At 45.0% G+C, this 11,406-nt stretch overlaps 1 protein-coding gene across 1 annotated transcript in view; it reads right to left on the bottom strand.

The window, feature by feature from the left end:
* MXRA5 (matrix remodeling associated 5) overlaps nt 1–11,406 on the bottom strand; it is a 33,909-nt gene that overhangs the window by 5,967 nt on the left and 16,536 nt on the right. Inside the window, exons 5-6 of the mRNA XM_032756535.2 lie at nt 5,585–10,549; nt 2,730–3,630 (exon numbers count right to left, since the gene is read on the bottom strand). Of these exons, the coding sequence (XP_032612426.1) occupies nt 2,730–3,630; nt 5,585–10,549 (5,866 nt within the window). The remainder of the gene's footprint in view (nt 1–2,729; nt 3,631–5,584; nt 10,550–11,406) is intronic.

Raw genomic sequence — 11,406 nt, 5'->3', positions numbered from 1 at the left:
ATAGATAGATAGATAGATAGATAGATAGATAGATAGATAGATAGATATAGATAGATAGACAGACAGATATGGATGGATAAATGGATGGATAGATGGATGGATGGATGAATAGATGGATACATAAGAGATAAGAATGGATGGATAGGTTAGGTAAATATACATGGATGGATGGATAAGCAGGTATATAGATAGATAGACCAACATTTTCATACTAAGATAGGGTTTCTTGGCTTCAGTACTAGGGACATTTAAGGCTGGATGGAGGATTCTCTGTGGTGGGTCTGTCCTGTGCACTGTAGGGTGTTGAGCAGCATCTCTGGGCTCCACCCACCAGATGCCAGTAACATTCATCCCATTTGTGACAACCAAAAAAATGTTGCCAGACATAGCCAAATATCTCCTGGGTATAAAATCTTCCTGGTTGTAAACAACTGCCATAGACAGATAGGTAGGCAGATATAGATAGATAGATGATTAGATAGATAGATAGATAGATAGATAGATAGATAGATAGATATGGGTGGATGGATGAATGAATAGATACATAAGAGATAAGGATGGATGGACAGGTTAGGTATACAGGAATGAATGAATGGATAAATAGATAGGTAAATGGATAGGCAAAATCTTACATGCTAAGACAGGGTTACTTGACCTCAGCAGTATTAACATTTAAGGCAAGATGAATGCTAATCTGTGGTGGGGTGTCCTGTGCACTGTAGGGTGTTGAGCAGCATCCCGGGGCTGCAGCCACCATATACCAGAAGCACACCCTCCACCCCAGAGTCGTCATGACCTAAAATGTCTCCATACATCACCAAGTGTCCCTTGAGGACAAAGGAACACCTGATGCCTGGTTGCAAACCACTGCCATAGATGATGGATGGATAGACAGACAGACAGACAGACAGACAGACAGATGATAGATGAAATAGGTAGAAGGATGGATAGATAGATAGATAGATGATAGATAGATAGATAGATAGATAGATAGATAGATAGATAGATAGATAGATAGATAGATATAGAATCTTTCAGGCTAAGACAGAGGTACCTGACCTCGGCACTATGGATATTGAAGGTAGGATGGATGAGTATCTGTGATGGGCCATCCTGTGCACTGCAGGGTGTTGAGTGCTGTCCCTGGGCTCCACCCACCAGATACCAGAAGCACCCACTGCCACATTTGTGATAATCAAAGGTGTCTTCGGATATTGCCAAGGGTTGTCTTGGGGCAAAATCACCCTTGGTTGAAAAGCATTGCCATAAACCTGTATATCTGGGAACTGATGACACTTGATTAGAAGGTGGCTTGGCTTTCTTCATAGCCCAAGTACATTTTTATCATTTCAAGTGCACTGTGTTGCTGTGGTAATGATGCTTTTAAAACAATGTATGCACTTTGACTGTATCAATAATGCCATATTAAAATAAAGCCTAACATGTCTATGTATTTTGTTGAAATCAATGATGGAAATAGAGGCAAGCTGAGTTGTTTGTCCTAACATTGTAGTTAAACATATAATCACTAAAACAAGAATTTCTTGGTTCATTTATCTTTTTTTCTTTTTTCTTTTTTCTTTTTTTATGGGGCAAGAGAGGAGGAAGTTAAGTATTTGTTAAGAAGTTAAGTATTTGTTCTGGATCCGAGTTTAGAGGGACAAAATTTCATTGCATAAAAATCACACACCGGGGCCGGGTGCAGTGGCTCACGCCTGTAATCCCAGCACTTTGGGAGGCCGAGGTGGGCGGATCACGAGGTCAGGAGATCGAGACCATCCTGGCTAACACGGTGAAACCCCGTCTCAACTAAAAATACAAAAAATTAGCTGGGCGTGGTGGCGGGCACCTGTAGTCCCAGCTACTCGGGAGGCTGAGGCAGGAGAATGGCGTTAACCTGGGAGGCGGAGCTTGCAGTGAGCCAAGATCTCCAGCCTAGGCGACAGAGCGAGATTCCGTCTCAAAAAATAAAAAAAATAAAAAAAATCACACACCGGGCCAGGCACAGGGGCTCAAGCCTGTCATCCCAGCACTTTGGGAGGTCAGGGCGGGAAGATTGCTTGAGGTGAAGTGTTCGAGATCATCCTTGGGAACATAGCAGATCTCATCTCTACAAAAAGTAAATAATAATAATAATAATAACAAGCCGTGCCTCATGGTGCACACCTGTAGTCCCAGCTACTCAGGAGGCTGAGGCTGGACGATTCCTTGAACCCAGAAGTTTGAGGCTGCAGTGAGCTATGATCGCATCACTGCACTCCAGCCTGGGCAACAGAGTGACCCCTGTCTCTAATGAATTTATTATTATTATTATTTGAGATGGAATGTCACTCTGTCATCCAGGGTGGAGTGAAGTGGCATGATCTTGGCTCACTGCAACCTCCACCTCCCGGGTTCAAGCAATTCTCCTGCTTCAGCCTCCAGAGTAGTTGGGAATACAGAAGCTCGCCACCACGCCTGGCAAATTTTTGTATGTTTATTAGAGACAGTGTTTCTTTCACCATGTTGGCCAGGCTGGTCTCGAACTCCTGACCTCAAGTGATCCGTCCGCCTCGGCCTCCCAAAGTGCTGGGATTACAGGCGTGAGCCACAGTGCCCTGCTAATTAATTTCATTTAATTTTATCGGACGCAGGGAGCAATGTGTGTGCATATTCATCCTGAAAAAGGACTCATATTCGTTGGGGCCACGAGCCCAGCGATTTACAGGAAGCCACGCAGAGCCACCTACCTGAAGAGCACGTCGATCATCCTCTTGGACGGCAGCCTCCAGAGGATGCGGGGCCAGGGGTCCCCAGAGGCGCTGCAGTCCAGCTTGAGGGTCCCTCCGTACCTGACGTCCGTCCTCCGCGGGGAGGTGCCCGTGATGCGCGCGTTGGCTGCTGCACGCTGCACGTTCAGCTGCACCGTCCTGCGCGCGGAGCCTACCAGGTTGGCGGCCACGCACTCATAGCGCCCGCTGTCCTTGGGCGCGAGGTTGCGGATGTAGAGCGTCCCGTTGGGGAAAACAAACAAGTTCCCGTGGAGGAACTGCGAGGGGCGGATCTGGGTACCGTCCCCGAGCACCCAGCGCACGCTGGGCAGGGGCGCAGCCTTGGCAGTGCAGTGAATGTGAATGCTGAGCCCGGGGGGCAGCGAGATGTTCTCCAGCTTCTCCTGGTGGATAACGGGGGGCAGTGCCGCCACGTGCAGGCGGATGGCCAGGCTGTCCGCCCCTGCTGCATTGCTCGCCACGCACTTATAGACGCCTCTGTCTGAGAAGGACGCCTCCTTGATGGAAAGGGTCCGGTTTTCGTGCAGGGTGATGCGGCCCTCCACGGGGGACACAGTTTGCCACACCCTCCTGTCGGGGAAGATCCAGGAAATTTGGGGGGCTGGGGTCCCTTTGGCCAGACACTCCATTGCAATGGTGTCTCCCAGGTAGACAGTGACGTCCTGGTAGTGGGAGGCTAGGATTTGAGGTTGCTGCATGGTGACCGAGAGCAAGACCACCATCCTGTCCAGGCCGTGCAGGTTGCTGGCGGTGCACATATACTGGCCTCGATCCTGCACTTGAACCTTCCGTATCACTAAGGTACCGTTCTTGAGAACCTCAAACCGTTGTATCCTGGTATTCGGAGTCATAAGAGCTCCTGGAGAAAATTAACACAGTCAGCTTTGGCATAAACTGTACCCTTTTGATAATGCTCAAACGAGCAGTATTAGTTAATCTAATTCTCCACTTTATCACCCGGACAGCAAAAGCAAATGTAGAAAGTAGAGTGTTTTAGTGTTTTTAAAAGTTTTTTTATGTTTATTTTATTTGTTAGAGATAGGGTCTTGCTCTGTCTCCCAGGCGAGAGTGCAGTGGTACAATCATAGCTCACTGCAGTCTCAACCGCCTGGACTCAGCCTTCTAAGTAGCTGGGGCTACAGGTGCAGGCCACCACTCCTGGATAATTTAAATTTTTTTTTGTTTTTTTTCGTAGAGACATGGTTTTGCTGTGTTGCCCAGGTTGGTCTTGAACTCCTGACCTCAAGTGATTCTCTTGTCTTGGCTACCCAGAGTGCTGGGATTACAAGTGTGAGCCACCACACCCAGCCTGTTTTGGTCCTAATCATTAAAGAAATGTAAAACTGAGATATCACCTCATGCCTGCTGGAGTGGCTATTATCAAAAAGACCAAAAACAACAGACGCGGGTGAAGATGTGGAGAAAAGGGCACCCTCATACACTGTTGGTGGGAACGTAATTTGGTACAACCAGTACGGAAAACAGTATGGAGTTTCCTCATAAAACTAACAATAGAGCTGCCTATGGTCTAGCAATCCCACTACTGGGTATTTATCCAAAGGAAATGAAGTCAGTATGTTGACAAGACATCTGCACTCCCGTGTTTACCACAGTGCTATTCACAATAGCCAAGATATGGAATTCAGCTAAGTGTCCATCAATGAATGAGTGGATAAAGAGAATGTGGTATATATGCACAATGAAATACCATTCTGTCTTTTGTTTTACTTTTTTCTTTTTTTAAAAAACGAAATTCTGTCATTCGCCACAACATACATGAACCTGGAGGACATTAGGTTAAGTGAAATAAATCAGGCACAGAAAGACAAATAAACTGCATGATCTCACTTATATGTGCAGTGTAAGAAAGTTGAACTCATAGAAGCTGAAGCAGATAGTGGAATGGTGGTTACCAGGGGCTGGGGGTGGGAGTAAAGGAAAGATATTAATTAAAGAGTATGAAGTTCAGTTAGGAGGAATATGCTTAAGTGATATTATACTCATGGCAACTATAGTTAATAACAATTTAGCTTATACTTGAAAATTGTTGAGAGTAGATTTTGTGTTGTTTTGTTTCTCTTTTTCATTTTTCCACTAGTCCCAGAAACAGGGCCATCGTCAGGCAAAGGACAGCAAACGTGGGTTTAATAGAGAATTCTGGAAGCAGGCGTGAGTCCCAGCCACTTCCAAGGTGAGCTAAGATGCCACAAGCTCAGGTACTAGAGACACAGCCTCTCCCTTCCGTATGTATGCTCATGCTGTTCTCCTGAACTCCTCGGGCTAGCTGGCTGCATGGGCATCCCCGGCTTGCAGTGGCCAGCCACCCCTGCCCAGAGAGGCCCTTGAGTCCATAAGAAAGGTAAATGAATCCTAAAGTAAGACTCCAGTACCTTTCTCCTACACAAACTCCGGTTAAAGTGTAGATTGGGTGCATATGGACATAAAAATAGGACAAATAGACACCTGGGACTACTAGAGGAGAGAGGGAGGGGCGGCAAGAGCTGAAAAATCTACCTATTGGATGCCATGCTCACTACCTGGGTAATGAGATCATTTGTGCCCCAAACCTCAGCATCACGCAATATACCCATGTGACAAACCTGCACATGTTCCCCCTGCATCTAAAATAAAAGCTGAGATTATAAGGATAAAAATAAACACTTATTCGAGTAAAAGAATTCCCCAAATGTGTTATAAAAATTTTTCCTAATGTGTTTATGTTGTTCACCACATGCTGTTTTAATGTATTATATTGCTAGCCAATAAAATGAAAACTGAACAACAAAAAAAAAGTAGATGCTTAAGCATCTTACCTGTGGAAACCTTTGTCCAAGTAACGAAAGGCTTTGGTTTTCCTGTTGCCTCACAGGGGAACACGGCGTCTGTCTCGGCGGTGACGGACACAGTCTGTGGGGACTTGGTGAGGATTTGGGGCTTTTCCCCAAGAGACCAGAATTTGGATGCAGGCGGTCCTCCTGCAAAGAACTTTGAGCTGCTCTGGTGGAAGCTCCCTGAGGACTGGACAGAAGATGTTATAAAGGAGACAGAACTCTGGGTGGAAGACACCATAGGGATATTCTGTAAGTTAGTTGAGGGTGACCCCGTGGTCCGCGGAGTGTGCAACAATGGAGGTGCCGGAGGGCCAAAGTCCAGATGGAAGGTGCTATGGGCATGTATCGTGTTGTAGGAACCTGGAGTCACTTTTCTCTCTCTTGTTACTGGGGCAGGAGAAGTGGGTATCTGGGGTCTCCGGGTGACTCCCAACTGTGGAAAAGAAAGAGTCTTGTTGGTAAAGAAAGGGAAGCTTCCATTGGAATAATGAGGAATTCTTGGACGGGGAGGCTTTCCAACTGGGTTTCTTGCCTCAGGGATGTTGTTATTTCCAAACACTTTGGAGTAGCCATTGGATTGGGCAGTTCTTCGGTCGGTAAACTTACTAGAAATGCTGGGTTTGGACATGTGCAATGGGAGAGGAGTTGTTGTACTTGCTAATCTTGGAGTTGTAAACTGTTTGTTCTCTGGCAAAGTCCTAGAAGGATATGTAGTTATTTCTGGTTTGTTGGTCCAGTGACGAGGTGACTGGGAAGTTACAAAGTATCTGGAAGCACTTTTTGTGGACATTTCAGGCAGCCTCACTGTTGCCGTTGGTAGGATGGGTTTGGCAGGGACTCTGGTTAGTTGATGAGAAGCATGAACTCTTTCATCCTGGTGGTGGCTATCTGGGCCACGTGGTAGACTCCTACTATTAAATACTTGCTTTTCCAATTCCAGCTTTGTAGACAAGTTAAATGCATCCTGGTCGGAAGACGATGTTGATAATTCATTTGGCCCTGACATATGCTGTGTTCCTTCATTGTTCACTGGGGTTGCTTCTGTTTCTGGATTCCCCACATAATTCAAGAAAACATTTTTCTTGGAGTCTCTAGATGCTTGAGATATTCTTGGACTGGGAAGTGCTGGCTTAGTGGTGGTGGTTTGTCCCAAAGACACGAGAATCGTGGGTGGGGACAAGGATGCTGGCTCCTTCATCCGGGCAGCAGTAGGGGTGTGATTCTGTGGTCTAGTTTCAGAGTGGAGAATAGCCACAGTGGTTTCATGATGATCTCGATCAAGGGTGGTGGTTTCTGCCTGACTTGAAGCCACCTCCACTTTTATGCTTGAGAGAGTTGTGGAAGAACCAGCTGCTTCTTGGTGAAATGGTGTGGAGACTGTCACAGAGGATGAAAACTCAGAAGTAAAATCCACAACCTCAAGCTGTTTAAGAAGGGGAGGGTCTGTAAGGTTTTCCCCAGAAGTGGTAACAGGTATGTCTGTCTGTAGCCTCCCAGGCTGGGCTGTCCTTGAGGGATTCCAGGTTGGAGTTCCTGGGAAGCCTATAGGAGCGGATTCTTCCTTAAATTCTCCCATAGTGGAGACCAAGGAGTGAGAAGTTGGTATGACATTAGTAATTGACTCACCAGTGACTAAAATGTCACTTCTATGTTTGTCAACATTTGTGGCAACATCATCCTTAATTTCTTTTCCATCTGATGTGGGTTTATATGTGACTGGAAGTGTCTCTTGGACTTTAGGGTAAGATGAATATATTTTTGTGGTGGTTGTCATGTAATCTAAGGAACCATAAGGGCCCTCAGTTTTCAGAGAAACATTTCTAGGCAAAAGTATAGTTTCTGAACTGGGAGTAACAATGTTTCTATGTTTATTTTCTGGAGAAGGGCTGGGCTTGGATCCAGACGCTTTTGAGCTCACTGTAGAAGGGGTATATCGATGTTTGTTTGGCCTCTTCCTGTGTTTTCTCCATGGTGTTCCCTTGGATGTGGGTTCTGCATTCTTCTCCATTTCCAACTGTTTGGGGGTATTAACTGTGTTATCCACCCAAGCTGTAGGAACCAGAGAACTCTCCACTTGATTTGAAATCTTAATGTCAGGGGCTTGAGTTGGTTGAGTAGAAAAAGTCTCTGATGGGGCAAAAGTTGTGGTTGGGATTTGCTTGTGCCGGTGGCGGAATTTGTTGGGGCGTAATCTCCTTCTCCCGTTGGGTCTCCTTCGAGAAGGGTGAGTGCTCACGGTGGATGACGGAGCAACTTTTTGCCTTGGTGTTGCTGCTGTTGTGGTGTCTTTGTCTAGCAGGGTGCCAACTGTGGTTTCCGTGGGCTTCTTAACTGGAGACGTACTGCTCATTATACCTAGTGTGGAGTCAGGCAAAGTGATGGATTTGCTCTCTTGGCCCTCACTCTCAGAACTTCTGGAGTGTGTGGGGTCTCCCTCTAGCATATTTCCTCCCTGTGGTGTCTGAGACATCTCTTTCATACCCTTTTTAATCAGTAAGGTGTCTTGAGTGCTTAGACTACTTTTCACAAGCTGGATGTTCTCTGTCAGTCCTTGTAGATGTGATTGGCCTGGGACACCTGGTTCCCCTACAGTAGAATCCTCAAGTGACTGTGATGTACTGGAGTCATTAACCCAGACGGTGGGGGTTGGAGTAAGGTGTGCAAAGGTGTCTTCTTTCATCTTATCTTCATCTGGTTGTGACTTAGTCTCCAAATCTGGGTCAAAGTATTGCACAGGCTCAGACTTAGCCAAGGAGACAGCATCCAATGGAGGCTCATACTCACTGGATGTGGGCTCTGGTGAGGATCCAACATCTGCTGCAGACCAACCCTCTGTTGCTGTCTCTTCATGGATGGGCTCTTCATAGACTGTGTCTAAGGTGTGCAGAGTAGGAGATGGTTCATAAGGCTCAGATATAAGTGTAGGGGCTGCCGTCCCCTTCAGGTCGCCTTCAGTGGAAGTTATCTCCTCAGTCTTCTCGGAAAGCTCATCAACAACTTCTTCCAGAGGTGTGCTTGTTACTTCAGGTTCAACAAGAATAACTCCATTGTTGTGGTGTTCTAGTCCCATGCTGGCTGAGGAAATGGTACCCAAAACGTGCTCTTCTTCACCAAGTAGAGGTACATCTGCTGAGGATTCTTCAGCACTGGTTACTGTCTGCACAGGAGATGCCGAGGGGGGAGAAACAGCAGGCAAAGGTGGCGTGACTTCTAGACTCGAGGATGGAGGACTTGTGGTTTTAATCACTGGGGGTACTTCTGTGCCCTTAGGGAGATTTTTCCCACGGACTTTGGCTAAAATATCAGCCCAGCGCTCTGGATTAATCTGTTTGTTTGCCATGTTTATCCTTCGTCTAGATTCAAACACTCTGCGACCTTCTGCAACATTGGTCTCTGGTTCTTTTTCCGAATGCTTCCAGAGTTTCAGCTTTCTTCTCCCTTTCTTGGATTTCTTATCTCCATTGATGGCGTCATCCTTTGTTTTGAGGAACACCTCTTGGTCCTTTGGATGCAGAAGTCTCCTTGAAGTGTTCTCTTCATCTCCCATGCCTGAGCCCCCTTCATCCTCCACGATGTCTTCTCTGACTCTGGAAAGAGCCTTTGCACCTGGGCGTCTGCCTCTTTTGGATGGCGAGCCAGACCCTTTCTTGGTCACTGTGATTCCCACCGTAAAATGGTCTGCCCCTTGCTGGTTGACAGCCACACATCTGTAGTAACCACTATCGCTGACTTGGACCTTTGGGATGGAAAGAGTTCCATTTGGCAGCATGTATACGTGTGATGTGTTAGCCAAATCATTAATTATCCTTCTGTTTGGAAGAATCCAGCTAAGGTGGGCTTCGGGTATTGCTAAAGCATTGCAAGGCAATGTCACCGGCTCCCCTGGGTTCTTCCCAATTGTCACTGTGTCTTTCTCGGCTGGCTGAGTGGAGGGAGACTGCACAAGTACCCTGTATACCATGCGGTCCATTTCGTCCCTCACTTGAGCAATGCACTGGTACAAGCCCGAGTCAGATGGCTCCATGGACTTGATCCTCAGCCAGCCACTGCTGAGAATGGAGAACTTGCTGTCTGGGTCATCCATGGGCGCTTTCAGGATGGAGCCATCTGGAAGCACCCAGAAGATAGATGGACTCTCAGAAGCTTTCACATTGCAGCTCAACTGGCATGGACCTCCTTCCAGGACAGTCTGATCTCTTTGCACAGCTCCGCTAGGCTCAATCATTACCCAGCTTCTGCCCCGAGCCTGCCTTGTATCTTTGGTGGATATTGTTTGAGAATACTGGGTGTAGTAGGAAAGTAGCACCTTCTTGGCCGTACTCTGACGTCGGTTCAGCTGGATATCTATGGATGGCTGCATGACCCATTCTGGTTCTGCAAGAATCTGGGCTCTCACACCTGTGTAGTAAAGAGCTTCCTCATCAGCATCCTGCCTGTACTGGTAGCTGACTCTGAGGTCTTTGCTGAGCATGAGCTCTCTGTGTAGCTTCACGGGAACTTCACTGTAGTATGCTATCAATTTCCATAGCTTTTCGTAGTTTTCCCGGGTCATTGGACACTCAAAGTCCAAGGCAACTGTTGCATTTATGTCAATATCTGGAGGATCCGTTTGGTTTAAGTGAATTTTGTACACATCCATTGGTTTCTTGATGTCACAGACCAAGTTCACCATGTTCCCGTGCTCATCAGTCATATTCAAAGAGACGCTCCACTGGGGGAGTTGGAATTTCTCCAGGATGAGCTGGCTGTCACCATCCTCTTCTGGTTCTTGCTCCTCCTCAATACTCCTGCTCCTGTTCTGTCTCAGAGGGGACTCTATTGAAGGCTTCAGACAAGTCAGGTCCTTCAGCTTGTGAATCTCATGTTTGTACAACTTCTTTGGACTGAAGCACATTGCACACAACTGACCGCCTTCATAAGCTTTGTCCTTTTTACACTTCAGAATTCCTAAAACAAATAAGCAAATACACACTCAATAGGGTAAGGAGCCAAAGAATAGCACACCTTGCGCATGGCCAGAGGATAAAGCTTATGTTTGCGTCCTTATCACCAGCTGTAATCCCATAAGCAAGGAATCCTATACGTGAGTTGCCTCTGAGGCTTCATGTTAAACCACAGTTTTAGCACACTGTGTGGTAACTAATGGGTGCTTTATAACTGCTTAACCATTAATAATAATTTTTACTTAAAAATGTCTTAAAATTCTTACTAACGGGTATTTAAAAAACATTTCTAAGATAAAGAAAACAACTTCATTCACATACATTACACAATGTACCTTCTGTGAAAGTTTAGGAGAATCTACATAAATAACTGCAAACTGGGGAAGCATTTCTTGGTAAAAGGATGAATCTTTGCATGTATCACATCTTATCTACTTTTTGTTGTTTTTCATCTTCATATATATACCAATATATATTAAAAAATCTTGATATATATCTAGCTCAATATATACAAATATGTATCACATCATATTTACTTTTTTAAATCGTGATATAACAATATATAAATTTATAGATGTACATATATTTTTATATATAATAATATATTTATATATAAATATATAAATTATATATTATAAATTTATAATTTATAAATTATTTATAAATAAATATAATCAATATGTATGTATCTGGGTAACTATATCTATATTTATAACTCTATATATTTATAAATTTATAATATATAATTTATATATAATCAGTATGTGTCTATCTAGGAACTATCTATATTTATAAATTTGTAATATATAATTTATATATAATCAATATGTATGTATCTGGGTAACTATATCTATATTTATA

The sequence above is a fragment of the Hylobates moloch genome, unplaced genomic scaffold, assembly GCF_009828535.3.
Source record: "Hylobates moloch isolate HMO894 unplaced genomic scaffold, HMol_V3 SCAFFOLD_7, whole genome shotgun sequence".
Taxonomy (NCBI): Eukaryota; Metazoa; Chordata; class Mammalia; order Primates; family Hylobatidae; genus Hylobates; species Hylobates moloch.
Note: the sequence above shows the minus strand (reverse complement) of the source record. Positions and strands in the feature narration are given on the sequence as shown.